At 42.7% G+C, this 16,726-nt stretch overlaps 1 protein-coding gene across 1 annotated transcript; it reads left to right on the top strand.

Moving 5' to 3' along the window:
- The first annotated feature begins 10,943 nt into the window (after nucleotides 1-10,943).
- Nucleotides 10,944-12,062, top strand: LOC143526157 (trace amine-associated receptor 6-like). Its single transcript, XM_077020805.1, has one exon. The coding sequence runs from the start codon at nucleotides 10,944-10,946 to the stop codon at nucleotides 12,060-12,062; it is 1,119 nt and encodes a 372-aa protein (XP_076876920.1).
- The last annotated feature ends 4,664 nt before the right edge of the window (nucleotides 12,063-16,726 follow it).

Genomic DNA, 16,726 nt, shown 5'->3' with positions numbered 1-16,726 from the left:
TCTCAGACACCTCCATCTCCCTCACCTGTCTCTTTGTCAGTGCCACTGTCTTCAGTCCATACAACATAGCAGGTCTCACCACTGTCCTATAGATCTTTCCTTTCATTCTAGCCAACACCCTTCTATCACAGATCACCCCATCCACACCACCCTGCCTGCACTCTCTTCTTTACCACCGTCTGCCCTCTCATTCACACACATGTACTCTGTCATGGCCTGGTGGTTAGGGAACTGGTCTTGTGACCAGAGGGTCGTGGGTTCGATTTCCAGACCTGAGGCCATGACAGAGGTGCCCCTGAGCAAGGCCCTTAACCCTCAATTGCTCACTTGTATAAAAAAATGAGATAAAAAATGTAAGTCGCTCTGGATAAGGGCGTCTGCCAAATGCCGTAAAATGTAAATGTAAAATGTTTTACTCCTGCTCACTTTCATTCCCCTGCTCTCCAAAGCATATCTCCATCTTTCCAAGCTCCACCTGCTCCCTACAGATTACAATGTCATCAGCAAACATCATAGTCCAAGGAGACTCCTGCCTAACCTCGTCCGTCAGTCTGTCCATGACAATTGCGAACAGGAAGGGACTCAGGGCTGATCCCTGATGTAGTCCTACCCCAACTTTAAACCCATCTGTCATTCCTACCGCGCATCTCACTGCTGTCACTGTTCTCATACATATTCTGCACTACCCTCACATACTTTTCTGCTACTCCTGACTTCCTCATACAATACCACAGCTCCTGTCTCAGTACTCTTTTATAAGCTTTCTCTAAGTCAAGAAACACACAATGTAACTCCTTCTGTCCTTTCCTATACTTCTCCATTAACAATCTCTAAGCAAACAGCATCTGTGGTGCACTTAGCTGGCATGAAACCATACTGCTGTATGAAACCATACATTCCACTACTCTTTCCCAGATTTTCAGGCTGTGACTGATCAACTTTATTCCCCTGTAATTACAACAGCTCTGAATGTCAGCCTTAGCCTTATTCTTGAAAATCGGCACCATTATGCTTCGTCTCCACTCCTCGGGCATCTTCTGACCTTCCAAGATTTTGTTAAATAACCCAGTAAAAAACTCCACTGCCTTCTCTCCCAAACATTTCCATGCCTCCGCTGGAATATCATCTGGTCCAACTGCCTTACCACACTTCATTTTTCGAATTGCAGCCCTTACTTCCTCCTTGCTCACCTGAGGCACTTCCTGATTCACAACCTCTACCTCTTCTAACCTTCTTTCCATTTCATTCTTTTGATTCATCAGTTCCTCAAAATACACCTTCCACATTCCCAAGACACTCTCCTCACCAGACAACACATTTCCATCTTTATCCTTTATCATCCCAACCTGCTACACATCCTGCCCATCACGGTTTCTCTGTCTGGCCAATCTGTACAGATCCTTTTCCCCTTCCTTAGTGTACTGGTCTCGCCAGCGGTTGGGCTACCCAGACAGCTAAACACAGTATTCAATAAATTCCACTGAAGCTGAGGCTTGTACTTGGACTCTTTACTGAACCACAGTGTGAAACTGCAACACAATATCATAAACATAAATGTTACAGACACAAGAAATAAGGAGCAGATCTAGCTTAGATAATACACACAAGTAAGTGTATGAATTTGCTATTATAAGTAAACATCATGGCATACAGGGGGAGCATACCACCTAATTATAAACACACAACTTATGGTAACAGGTCACAAATAATGTACTGTAAGCATCAATATTAACATTATAAACATATATACTTACAGACATTGCGTCTTAATAGACATGCATGAAAGGATGGAGAAGGATGTGTAGCACAGAAAAACTGTCACTGTGCGTGCTTATTTCCTGATTACTAACTACTTCCTGTCTAAACCAGAAATGAGGTAAGTATAAAAAAGATAACTTCACAAATGGCCTCAAGGGGGCTCCAAACCAACAAACAAACATGGAAGTTTCTGGGTCCATAACACTTAGTGTCCAACTTCTCATACAGCTTGCTATATGCCTACTCTTTAGCTTCTGCCACTGCTCTCTTTGCCTTACAACACATCTCCTTGTACCTCTGTCAACTTTCTTCATCTCGCTGAAAATCCCAATTCTTTTTAGCCAACCGCTTTCCTCTCAAACTTTCTTGAACTTCCTCATTTCACCACCACGACTCCTTGTCTATCTTCCTCTGTCCTGAGGTCACACCAAGTACCTTCCTAGCCACATCCCTCACTGCATTTGAAGTCTCATCTCAGGAATGCAGAACACCACCACCATTACCCAGTACCTGCCTCACCTCATCCCTGAATTTTACACCACAGTCCTCATCCTTTAACTTCCACCACCTGATCTTAGGTTCCGCTCTTACTCTCTTCCTCTTCTTCACCTCCAAAACCATCCTACATATCCCCATCCTATGCTATTTAGCTACACTCTCCCCTGGTAACACCTTGCAATCACTAACCTCTTTCAGATTTTGTCTCCTACAGAGGATATAGTCGACCTGTGTGCATCTTCCCTCACTCTTATATGTTGCACTGTGCTCTTTCTTTTTCTTAATGTAAGTGTTAAGCCACATCACTTTACCTTGGAGCAGGTCAGTAAGGGGGATAGCTAGGCTGCTTAGTGACCAGATGAAGCACCGATATAAATTAACAAACCCCAGGAACTGCTGGAGCTCATGGCATGTCTGACCTTTAGACCATCTTATCACGCAAGGTCTTAGTCCACTGTACTTTTTTATGAAGAAGACACTGGCTGAGGCTGGTGAGGTGGACGAGTGGATGTAGCCCTGAGCTAAAGCCTCCTTGATGTACTGTTCCATGATCTGCTCAACATCCTGGAAGAGAAGATGAGCACTGCACCCTCATTCAGCTCTATGGCACAATATCACGATGTGGAGGGAGCTGGGTGGCCATGAGGGGGCTAAATACCTCCACCAGGTCTGCTTATGGTTAAGAGATTGCCATCACGATGGTGAAACACCTCCTTAAATTGTGCAATAAATCCAGGGTAGTCCTGGAGCAGTGGAAAGGATCTGGACACTGAGGTCATCCCCCAGGAATCTGTATGGCTCAGGGGTGGAGATATGGCACTGACCAGGCTCACGGTCTATGAGCCTGCCTGATTCTGCCAGGATAGGGAGAGCCTGGACACAGCTGGTGCCGTCGGGACTGGGAATGGTGGAGTGGTCTGGAGCAGGGGTGGAAGGTAACTAATTACATTTACTCACATTACTGTAATTGAGTACTTTTTATGAGTAATTTGTAATTTTCTGAGTAGTTTTTTAATAAAAAAATTGAAAAAAAGTAATTTTTACTTTTACTCAAGTAAATTTTGACCCAAGTAGTTTTACTTCACTAAATTTGAACGCCCTCACATTACTGAGTAAAAAATATTGATGGTGAAAAATTAAATGTGGGCAGAAATTTAAACTTCTGAGTCCCAGAAATGAAGGCCAATTGCATGGCCTTGCCTTGCGCACGCCCTGTACATTGTCTCATAATCAGGTCGTAATCTGGTGCACTTTTTTCTAAAAGGATGAGATTGTTCTATCTTTAAATCTTTTATTTATCAGGTTCTGTGGGATACTGTGGACATTTTATTGTGAAAAGTGGAATCCTGTGGGCACTGTAGTTGAATAGGATCCTGTGAGCGTTTTAAATAGTGGAATCCTGTGTGCATTTTGTTTTATTTTGAGATGTGGGATCCTGTGGTCAATTTTTATTTTATTGAGTTGTGACAACCTGTGGGCATTTTATTGTGAATAGTGGGATCCTGTGAGCACTTACTTTTAAATTGTGGGATCGTATGAGCATTTTTTAATTTTTGATGTGGGATCCTGTGGGCATTTTATTGTGAGTGCATTTTGTTTTTTGAATAATTTGTAATTTAAATTTCTTTATTCTTATCATAGTGTTGTCCGTTGGACAATAGGACTGAAAATTGTTTGCACTTTATGGTACAGGTTGTGACTATCCTTGTGCTGTGAGGAAGTATGTTCCTGAGCCCAGCTGATTTTTTTGCAAGTGTGGATGTGCACTTAAATCAGTCCCACCAGGATTTAGCAGGCCTTTTTTGTGATTGTTGCGGGCTAAAATGTTTGATGTTGCGGGTGTTTTTCAAAAAAATTGCGATGCAAGTTGCGGTGTGTTTTCACTTTTTTTGTGATTACATTGCAATAGGGAGTAAATGTTGTATGGTTTCCTCTATTTAGTAATCAATTTTTATTATCTATTTACCTATTTATTTACCCATGTATTTATTGTCCATTTATTTTTTTATTTATTTGGATCTCCCTATGGGTATTATGCTTCTTATCCTGTGTTTTACCCCAGGTTTTAACACTTCAAGCAATGATTTTATTTCTCTTACTCTATGTCAGGGGTACCCATTACGTCGATTGGCCAAGTGTCGGTCAATCGTGAAGGAATGTGCGTAGATCGCTTGACATTAAAAAGTAGTGGATGAATCGCCCATCTGCACTGACGGTTGTATTTTGATTGACATTCATGGTAGCCAATCTGAAATCTAGGTTTTGACACACGCAAATCCCCCCCCCCACCTGCTCAATCTTTCTGACTTGGTCATCTTATATGTAGCTTGCAAGCTGAAAACTTGTGGGCACCCCTGCTCTATGTGGTATGAAATAGTTTGGGCAGGAATTATCTCTCTCAAGTTTTTGTATGCCCCGCCCCCTGAAACACAGGTCTTGGGACAGAGAATGCACAATGATTCCTCTCACTTTCTGAAATGAACCCTGGAAGTGCTCGGTGGCAGAAATGATTTTCTGAGCAAAGTAATAATAATAATAATAATAATAATCTTTATTTGTATAGCACCTTTCATACATACATGCAACTCAAAGTGCTTTACAGTATTGTGACGCGCGGCTCGCGGCGAAGGATGAGACACGGGATCCTTGCTTTGCGTAACAGACGTCACTTTAATTAACAGATATTGCGCAATAGCGCACGGAGAACAGAAACACTCACACAGCAACGTGTAGACTGTAGACAACGACGAGCACAGGACACTGCGCGAGCGCACATTAAATAGGCAAGACACATTAGCCCCACGTGATCACGAGACGATTCACAGGTGAGACTTATAAATCACACGACAAAACCCCAACCACGTATATCCACTGACGCAGACAAAGCACGTGGACAATGTTTACACACGCCCAAAAGGGAGGGGCCGGAACATTAAACGGAACAGAAACAAACACACAGACTGGCATACTCACACACAGCGGCACAAATGGGAACAGGGGGTTTGGCAGACACACGGGAAGACTGACGAACACTGGCACAGACAAACACATAACAGGCGCCAGGCTGCGCGCCAGGAGTAGAGATAAGAGGGGAGAGAGATCGGGAGCCGCAGTGGTCGGTCCTCCGCCAGGCTTTGCTGCAAAGCCTCCGCTGGGAGCAGCGCGACTGGCTTGCGCGCCTGGTGCACCGCGACTGGTTTGCGCGCCTGGTGCACCGCGACTGGCTTGCGCGCCTGGTGCACCGCGACTGGCTGACGCCCCGTGCGGGCCGTTTGGGGTTTCCTCGTCAATGTCCATGTCTTCCTCCTTCACCCGGCTCCACTCCATGGACTGCTCCGGGCTGCCACCCCGGGAGTAGTCCATTGCGCTCTCGCTGGAGCGATCGGAGGGTGGACGGCTCTCCGTACTCCCCTTAACGGTCCCAACGGATCTCTCCGAGGACGGCGGACTGTCCTCCTCCTCCTCCATATAGGAGTCGTCCTCCGACTCACCGTAGTCAGCGGTGGGTGTGGAGCCCCCCAACGGAGGGTAGTCCTCCTCCTCCCCACCCTCCTCTACGGTAGGAGTGGAACCCACGGGCGGAGGGAGGTAGTCGTCTTCCTCCGACTCCTCCTCCTCGCCGTGGTCGACGGGGGAAGCCTCGCTCACCGACGGGGGGTAGGCTTCCTCCCCCTCCTCTCCGTAGTAGACGGTGGAGGCGTCGCACAACGAGGGAGGGTAGCCTTCCTCGTCGTCCTCCTGCTCCTCCTCCTCGGAGTCCTCGACCCCGAACTCGCTCTCGGGAGTCCCCTCCGTCCCGCAGAGCTCGAAGGAGCCTACCCGCAGGGGTGATGGATCCCTAGAGGGGGAGGGGCGGTACTTCTCCCACAGCCTTACCGCCTCTTGGCGGAGCCTCTCCGCCACCTCGGGGTCGTGGTGCTCCCGCGCCTGACGCAGCAGGGACGCGCAGATCGGGTCCTGCATTAGCAGCTCCAGAGTCGGCGTGGAGCCGCGGCGCGGGGGGGAGGAAGACGGGTGGTGATGCCGCCTACCCGGCTTCTTGCCCTTCTTGGGCTTTGGCTTGTAGCCTGGCATGTCTTGGTGTCTCTTGACGGCTCGTCGTTCTGCGACGCGCGGCTCGCGGCGAAGGATGAGACACGGGATCCTTGCTTTGCGTAACAGACGTCACTTTAATTAACAGATATTGCGCAATAGCGCACGGAGAACAGAAACACTCACACAGCAACGTGTAGACTGTAGACAACGACGAGCACAGGACACTGCGCGAGCGCACATTAAATAGGCAAGACACATTAGCCCCACGTGATCACGAGACGATTCACAGGTGAGACTTATAAATCACACGACAAAACCCCAACCACGTATATCCACTGACGCAGACAAAGCACGTGGACAATGTTTACACACGCCCAAAAGGGAGGGGCCGGAACATTAAACGGAACAGAAACAAACACACAGACTGGCATACTCACACACAGCGGCACAAATGGGAACAGGGGGTTTGGCAGACACACGGGAAGACTGACGAACACTGGCACAGACAAACACATAACAGGCGCCAGGCTGCGCGCCAGGAGTAGAGATAAGAGGGGAGAGAGATCGGGAGCCGCAGTGGTCGGTCCTCCGCCAGGCTTTGCTGCAAAGCCTCCGCTGGGAGCAGCGCGACTGGCTTGCGCGCCTGGTGCACCGCGACTGGTTTGCGCGCCTGGTGCACCGCGACTGGCTTGCGCGCCTGGTGCACCGCGACTGGCTGACGCCCCGTGCGGGCCGTTTGGGGTTTCCTCGTCAATGTCCATGTCTTCCTCCTTCACCCGGCTCCACTCCATGGACTGCTCCGGGCTGCCACCCCGGGAGTAGTCCATTGCGCTCTCGCTGGAGCGATCGGAGGGTGGACGGCTCTCCGTACTCCCCTTAACGGTCCCAACGGATCTCTCCGAGGACGGCGGACTGTCCTCCTCCTCCTCCGTATAGGAGTCGTCCTCCGACTCACCGTAGTCAGCGGTGGGTGTGGAGCCCCCCAACGGAGGGTAGTCCTCCTCCTCCCCACCCTCCTCTACGGTAGGAGTGGAACCCACGGGCGGAGGGAGGTAGTCGTCTTCCTCCGACTCCTCCTCCTCGCCGTGGTCGACGGGGGAAGCCTCGCTCACCGACGGGGGGTAGGCTTCCTCCCCCTCCTCTCCGTAGTAGACGGTGGAGGCGTCGCACAACGAGGGAGGGTAGCCTTCCTCGTCGTCCTCCTGCTCCTCCTCCTCGGAGTCCTCGACCCCGAACTCGCTCTCGGGAGTCCCCTCCGTCCCGCAGAGCTCGAAGGAGCCTACCCGCAGGGGTGATGGATCCCTAGAGGGGGAGGGGCGGTACTTCTCCCACAGCCTTACCGCCTCTTGGCGGAGCCTCTCCGCCACCTCGGGGTCGTGGTGCTCCCGCGCCTGACGCAGCAGGGACGCGCAGATCGGGTCCTGCATTAGCAGCTCCAGAGTCGGCGTGGAGCCGCGGCGCGGGGGGGAGGAAGACGGGTGGTGATGCCGCCTACCCGGCTTCTTGCCCTTCTTGGGCTTTGGCTTGTAGCCTGGCATGTCTTGGTGTCTCTTGACGGCTCGTCGTTCTGCGACGCGCGGCTCGCGGCGAAGGATGAGACACGGGATCCTTGCTTTGCGTAACAGATGTCACTTTAATTAACAGATATTGCGCAATAGCGCACGGAGAACAGAAACACTCACACAGCAACGTGTAGACTGTAGACAACGACGAGCACAGGACACTGCGCGAGCGCACATTAAATAGGCAAGACACATTAGCCCCACGTGATCACGAGACGATTCACAGGTGAGACTTATAAATCACACGACAAAACCCCAACCACGTATATCCACTGACGCAGACAAAGCACGTGGACAATGTTTACACACACCCAAAAGGGAGGGGCCGGGGTCCTCAACGTGACAAGTATAAATAAAAAGAAACATTAAAAAGAGATAAGACAAAAAGAAAATGTTAAAAGAAATTAAAGGTAAAAATATTAAAATAACATAAAAAGTAAAAAAGTAAAGTCAATAAGATAATAAAAAGTAAATAGGATAAAACTATTAAGATAATTAGATTTAGAAAATAATAGACAACATAATGTAATAAAGTAAATAAGATTGAGAGTTTCTTAACTAAAAGCAGATCTAAACAGGAATGTTTTGAGACTGTTCCTAAAACTATGCAGGGATGAAATGTCTCTGAGCTCTTCAGGAAGAGAATTCCAGAGCTTTGGGCCATAGTGGCTAAAAGCACCCTCGCCAATCTTTAATCGGCTTTTAGGAATTACCAGTAGATTACTGTTTGAAGACCTGAGAGACCTGACTGGAACATATCTAACCATCATTTCACTGAGGTAAAGAGGGGCAAGACCATGAAGACATTTAAAAACCATGACTAGAACCTTAAAATCTATTCTAAAGCTGACAGGTAACCAGTGCAGTGAGTGGAGTGCAGGTGTAATATGATCTCTCTTTCTCCTGTGGGTCAGAACCCTTGCAGCCACGTTCTGAACTCGCTGTAGGTGCAAAATAGAGCTCTTTGGAAGAGCAGATAGAACAGCGTTACAATAATCTAGCCTTGATGTGATAAATGCATGGACAAGTTTTTCACTGTCAGCAGGAGAGAGCATATCTCGGACTTTAGCGATGTTTCGAAGGTGAAAGTAAGCTGTCTTGCATGTAGTCATGATGTGTGATTTGAAGCTGAGCTCATTATCAAAGGTGACGCCCAGGTTCTTAACACATTGTCTGGCATTCAGATTCATTTGATTTAAATAAGTCTAGACATCATTCCTTTGTGATTCACTGCCAAGAACAAGAACCTCTGTCTTCTGTTTATAAAAAAAAAAAAAAAATAGTAAAGATACTTTTACTCAATTACAATTTTTCAATTTTTTCCACCTCTGGTCAGGAGTGTGTGTGTGTGTGGGTGTAGGTGTCTCCTCTGCTTGCTTGGTCTGGCCCAACATAAGACATGATGCAAAACCTTGTGAAGAAAATGTAAAAAAAAAAAATCCAGATTTGTTCTGAAGCACTTTCTAGAACCACTATCATAAAACATGTTTGATAGGGAAACTGGATTAGCATGTCCTCATTTGGCTTTGTTTGGCCATTTGGTTTTGTTTGTAAAATGTCAGATGACAAGGTATATTAAATAAAACGCTCATGGCTTCAGTGAGCAGACACAGCAGATCTAATAGCTCTCTGAAGCATTAACTCATATTTCAACCTTGTACAGGATGCACTTTGCTCACGTTCCTTGTGGTACTTTCTTCACCAGATGAGCAGGTGAGATCATGGTTGATGTTCCTGGTGTTTGGAGGATTCCAGCATTGCTCAACCTGTCCATGAGCTCTGTAGGTGTCTCTGGATGCTGTGAAACCACACGATGAAATTACTGGCAGTGTTTTAGTATTGTGCACATGTGTTTCCCAGGCACATTATGTTTGCATTAATTTAATAGGTATTCATATTTAAAAGACATGTATAAAATATGTACAATTTTTTTTTTTTTTTAATGACCATGTTTGCAAAATGTCAGATGAAAAATTTTACATGATTTATGATAGGGGTGACCTGCAATAGTCGCTGATTCGACTATAGTCGACTATACCCCCTAGTCGACTATGAACGTCATAGTCGAATGTACCATTCTAACTGCATGGTGGTGCCCAAGGATGCAGCTAAGCATTAGTTGTTACATGAAATGTCTTTGTTTTCGTTATATATAGCCTTTTGTCAAATAAAATCATCCTAATTTCTGTTAATAAATATTTAAAAATGATGTTTGCGCATTAACAATAGGCATCTTCCTTACTACACATTAATAAATCACACCCTGCAGTTGCACAATCTAAACGAGCAGAGCTGAACACGCCACAGAATACGCAGCATCTACCGAGATTAATGGCTACTAAAAAACTTCAAAAGTTTGAAAAAGATAAAGATGAATCAAACAAAGTGCAAGTTATGTCATCAATGTGTTTCATTTCGCACGACAACAACCAACATGGCATACCATTTAAAACGCGTAAGGCGAAAAAAAAAAAAAAACAATTCAGCGGTTTGTCGTTTCAGTTGTGTCATCTCGTCTCGTCGCGGTGGGTCTTGGCAAGTAGCCTATAAACATTTTTTGTTGTTTGCTTTTAAACCCCGTTACTTGAACCTTTCCTTATATTTTTTGCTGTTGTGTGTCAATGTTTTTATATTTTCAGGCAGGCATATTTTATTTTAAATATTTTTGACATTTTAGTGTCTGACAGTTCGATATGCGCAATGCGCACTGACGGTTAATGTTCTCTAACGTTTCATAAAAAATAAGTAAGTGAATAAATAAAAGCTGAATAAAGCCAACCTACCGTATGTATTCATTTATCTGAGTGTTTTAGGTTTTTACTTTGAAGAGGAAAAAAGTCCTGAATGAGAACGGGATCCCGTTTAAGATGCTCTAAATAAAAAATAAAAATAAACCCGATTCGACTATTAGTTGACTAAAGGGAAAAGCTGACGAATCAGATTCGACTATGAAAATCCTTAGTTGAATACACCCCTAATTTATGATACTAACTTTTATCTGTAAACACTTACACTCCCCTACTGGTCACCACTGGTCATGACAATACTGAATATTAAATGAATGATGCTGGGTTCAATGTAACCATTCAAATGTTAGTAGGAGGATTCATACTTCAGTATAAATACACTATCTGCAAAGGCAAATTCATCAGTGCTGCAACAACGTATTCTGATCAGCTCCAGTTGGCATATCTGAAGATACTTAAAATGAACAACATGACAGTTCAGTACTGCTTTCCTAACAACAATTTCTCATGTATAAAGGAGGTCAGAACAGGAACTGGGAATATATTCTTATTCACTCTACTGTCATTTATCTCTGTGTGTACTGTGTTTTGGAATCTGCTGGTGATCATCTCCATCTCTCACTTCAAGCAGCTCCACACTCCAACCAACCTGCTCATCCTCTCTCTGGCTGTGGCTGATCTTCTTGTGGGTCTTGTTATGCCTGTGAATATAATGCAACTAATGGACAGCTGTTGGTACCTTGGTAAAATGACCTGCACAGTTGCTCTATTAATCAATTTGATCTCAATGTCATCATCTGTGTGTAATATGGTTTTCATTGCAATTGACAGGTATATTGCTATCAGTGACCCCCTGTTGTATTCCACTAAAGTCACAGTGTGTAAAATGTCTTTATTAATAATTCTAGGGTGGTCTTGTTGTCTGTTGTACATCCTCATGTATTTGTACTTTAATGACCATCTCCTTCAGTCTCAGATTGTCAGCAGATGTCATGGAGAGTGTATTTTGGTCTTAAAATCTTCCGTGGCAACTGTTGATCTAGTCATTACATTTCTATGCCCATGTTCAGTTATAATCATCTTGTATTCAATAATTTTTACTTTGGCAAGACGTCAAGCTAAAGCTGTGACATCTGTGTTGAATGCTACCACAAACAGACACAGAGCCAAAGCATCCAAGTCTTCTAATTTGAAAGCAGCAAAAACACTGGGCATTGTTGTTGGTGTTTACCTTTCTCTCTGGATACCTGCTAGTCTATGTACTCTGTCATTTGAAAACGTCACGTCTGTGTCATTAGTGTGGACTGTTCTTATTTGGCTTATATGCATCAATTCTTCTGTCAATCCCCTAATTTATGCTATATTTTATCCATGGTTCAGAGCATCAGCTAAGTACATTGTTACTTGTAGACTGTTTAATTACTCATCGTCAACATTAAGCTTGTTTCCAGAGCAGATGTAATTCCACATTACTTTATAGATTTAATTTCACATAAATTTCACTGTGCCTTTTTTAAAACTCAAGTAGGATTCAGCTGGCAAAAAATAAAAAAAAATTTAACATTGTGAATAGATTAGACAATTTGTTGTTTTTCCAAACTTGAATTACAGATTTTAATCATTCCAACTTTTGATATTTATGTTTTTATATTTAAGTTTCAAAAACTAAAGAGGTGAGAATGATAAATGGATCTTATTGTATTTTAATTATGCACATGAATTAATGTTTCTAGAGCAGATATCAGGAACTAGTATATTTATGCCTTTTGTCAAACTTAGCATATACACATATATAAAACAATTCCCGCTATAAGACTGTACACAGTGTGTTATATGTATGCATACAAGTTTAGTATGAAAATCTTCGAATTGCTTGGTCCGATATATTTTATTTTTGAGTCAGATATTAACTTGACCGATATGTCACTGGTGTGCACATCATTTTTTTGGCCAGTATACATGAATTCCTCTGTGAATCCCTTAACATATGCCTGATTTACTTAGAATACTTTACTTTGAATAACTAGAGGTTTAAAGTATTTAAACGTTTTCCTCTGGAGGCCTAGCAATAACCTGTACAAAATCTCTGCACATTATCCAGATTTGGGAACAGAACAAAGACACTAGTGACTAGAAACAAGGAGAGCTAAATCATTTTCTAAAAGATATTTCACATTTCTGCATGTGCGCACAATTTGTGTGGTTCACGCAGTATATCTGTTGACTGGTGGGCACAATATTACCTACATTGATTTTGTGACTAAGGACAAGTGTCTTTGTTGAAGTATAAGATACACTGAAACATCTCAATTCTGAGCTCTGTATTCAAGCACATAGAGTTTGAAGACCAGATAAGTCATCTTATACAGAAAGCTTTGTACAAACCCAATGAAACGTGTACTGAAAGGTTAAAATAATAAACAATAAACAAAATCAACATAATCAATAACATGGTCAGAAGTACCATGTTCTACAATCAGATAATTTAGGATATACTTTCCTGAAGATACATCAGAAGATAACCAACTTCCAATAATTCTAAAGGACCTCTCGAAAAGTTCACCTGCTCTCAAAGGTCCTTGCACAGGCTGAATTTCAAGGTTCAAGGGTTATTTTTTTGTCACGCACACAGTTATACACCAGTATAACTGCAGTGAAATGCTGTGACGCAGGCATAGAGGCACCAGGAAGCAGATGACTTGTTCACTTTAACACTAGTTATCTCAAGTTGTACATAGCCTATAGGAAAATTCATTCAGGGCTCAAACTGAAGTAGACAGTTGGACAAACATATTGATTCACCTCCAGGCTTATATTTCCATAATTGTGGTTCTATTTGAGAGCTTCTATTACAGAAGAAAATGCCAGAAAAACATTGAACTTGACCAGTGTGTATATTGAATAGAATAGAATAGAATAAAACTTCATTGTCCTGCCAAAGCAGAACATTTTCCTTTGGTTTCACCACCAAACAACACAGCACACCACAACCAAAATAATAACAGTAACAGCAACAACACCAGCAACATAATAACAATAATCATAAATACATAAAACATACACAGACCTTGAAACAGATTAGTGTGATTTGTTAATATATTTGATAGCGTTAGGAACAAAAGCTCCTTTATAGATCTTTTTTTCCACCAAAGGCACTTCAGCGCCGGCCTGAAGGGAGCACCTCAAACGCAGTATGAAGAGGATGTGTCGGGTCCCTAATTATTGCTATAGCTTTCCTAGACAAGGCTCTTCTATAAAGGACGTCTAGTGACTTTTGTTGCTGGCCAATTATTTTCTCTGCCATCTTGATCAATCTGGTCAATTTACTCTTATTTAGTACTGTCAAATGTCTGTACCAGACTGACATATTGAACACCAGAACACTCTCTATCAAACTCACATATACCTTTCCGAGGATTTTACTCTCAACTCCAAACTCCTTCAATTTGCAAAATACCTGAAACACTTCACCCTTTCCACAGATTGGTTACACACTATAAGTAGTGGAAGAGAGTTTGTGTGATGTAAAATAAGCTCCTTTGTTTTCCCAACATTAATTAACAAGGAGCTAGATTTACACCACTGTTCTAACTTTAAGACCTGAGCAGAATAATCAGAATTATCATTATCCTTATAAAAAAGTAGAGCCATATCATCTGCATATTTTATCAACATAAGATTATTCTCCTGCAATCTCATCTCATTAGTATACACAGAAAAGAGTAAAGGCGATAAAACACATCCTTGAGGTGCTCCTGTACTTAAAATAATCTCATCAGAAAGAGTTCCCTTTATACACACTCTTTGTGGATGGTCTATTAAAAAGTCCTTAATCCAGTGCACAAGGCCCCCATTCACACACAAATCCACAAGGCGCTGTAAGAGTATGCATATCTGCATTGTATTAAAAGCCGACGTAAAATCTATAAATAGTATGCGTACATAGGCCATATTCACATTGATATTCAAAATTTGTTCTACAATATAAAATATAATTCACATAGGGTCTTGTCTGACAACATAGAAAAAATTGAGCACTTACATGCAAGTTTTGAAAAGTTACACAGCATTGTTCCAAGGTATGTCCAGTGCGCCACACCCATGTCCAAATAAGACACACCCTGTACACACCCTTAGCCAACTAAGCTAACATGCTAACTAATACCCTACACGAAATGAGGAGCTACTACAAACAACAACGTTGGACATCTTACCAGAAAATTCCAAATGAAGTAATTTTATGTTATATTATAAATGTTATAATATTTATGTCCAAGATGCAGAGCTGGCCCTGACCAATTTTTCTAAAGAAAAATAATAAAAAGAAGAAAAAAAGAGAATTTTTGCGTGGACTTTGTGCTCCCTCTGCTATCTTGGCCTGATCCACTTTGCATTTTTTTGCAAGTGCTCGTCCAATCCTTCACAACCACCAGTGCAAATCAGGGCAATTTGCCTACTGCAACATTATTATTTCAAAAGTGCATCTGCAATGAACAGAGGTGCTTTACTATATATTTATTTTAAAACTTGCTGAGCTAAGCTAATCATAGCACCTACTAGGATTGGGCACTATGATGACAGTGGCGGTTTTCACTAAGATCATGCAGAGGGGAAAAAGCTACAATGACGATTGAGTGTTAGTTGTGAGTCAAGCGAGCTAGTTTCAAAGAAAAACACAACAGCTACATATTGGCAACATTTTGGATTTGTTTAAAAAAAAATGAAAGACCATTGGAGCGCGCCCCCATGATTCTAATTCGATAATATGATTGGTTGATAAAACTGCCAATCTATAATAAAAGCTCGCAATGTAAAAGGCAAGGGTATGCGACAGATAAACAGAAGTTCTTGGGGGAGGGCCTTTCTCTCTTTTACCTAGAAACAACGGTGTGAAATATTCTGATTGGTTGATTTTTTATTTCAGCACTAAGTTTTTTTTTTCCAAGCACAAGCACGAAAAGTGGATTTGAAAGCCCATTTATAGGAAAAATACAAATTATTGGTGAAGCGTTATTAACATATATTACATATAATAGATAAAGCATCCTTTTTAAGATCAATTAACCTTCAGAGAAGGCGTTGAAGTCCCTGACGGTTTGTCAATGGTATAGTGTTAATTCACCACATATTACCATTATATTACCTGTTTTTTGCTGCCTTTCTTCTTCCACTTTTCTGGGCACCTGGGCACTTTTTAACCTGGGCACCAGAGGACTTCTGCCTTTTTGACATCTTTACGAGGAGATGTCACTCACTCTGTGGTGTCTTTTCCCCCCACAGAGAAACAGTAACGAGGTGAGCAGAGCGCGCAGGTGATAGGTGTTGTGTGTTGTTATTATAAGAATTATTAATTTGACTAATATTATTAAACAATGAAATTATGATTATGTGGACTTTGCTTGTTTTCACATTTATTAATTGTTCATTTGTAAACAAAACAAAAAAAACGCATGCACGCGAGCGCCCCCTGCACAGACAGCGCCCCTAGCATTTGCCTATGTCGCCTAATGGAAGGGCTGGCCCTGCCAAGATGGTCCAAGAGGCTAGCTACGCTAACTTAGCCAACTACGCTAACATGCTAACTAAGACCCTACATCAGGGATGTCAAAGTCAAATACACCGAGGGCCAAAAAAACAAATTTGCTACAAGCCGAGGGCCGGACTGGTTCAATGTTTATTAAAACATATTAAAATGATTGCACATAACCTATTGAACCAAGACCTAACACAGTGTATATTATTTAATGCTTAAATGAATAAAGCAATATTTTCTTATGGATCTGTCAGTAATTTCAAGTGAAAATATTTTTCAACAAGCAAACATGAATAAAGTAATGAAGGTTTGAAAAGTGCTGGAATTTAAGCTAAAGTACTTGAAAATGCTTGAAATTGTAACTACTTCATTTCACAACAAATAGCTATCTGACTGAACAGTTCTTTTATTACGTTAACAAATACGAGCCTCTTGTAATTCCAGGACGAAACATGAGAGAACGTGAAGACGTTAATATTGGGCGTTTTGAAAATAAATGTGAATAAAAAGCTAATTATTTTGAATCATTTCGAGTATATGTATAAATATTTAACTTAATTAAGTTTAACGTGCTGGGAAATATTGAAATGGAC

The sequence above is a fragment of the Brachyhypopomus gauderio genome, chromosome 10 (assembly GCF_052324685.1).
Source record: "Brachyhypopomus gauderio isolate BG-103 chromosome 10, BGAUD_0.2, whole genome shotgun sequence".
NCBI lineage: Eukaryota > Metazoa > Chordata > Actinopteri > Gymnotiformes > Hypopomidae > Brachyhypopomus > Brachyhypopomus gauderio.
Note: the sequence above shows the minus strand (reverse complement) of the source record. Positions and strands in the feature narration are given on the sequence as shown.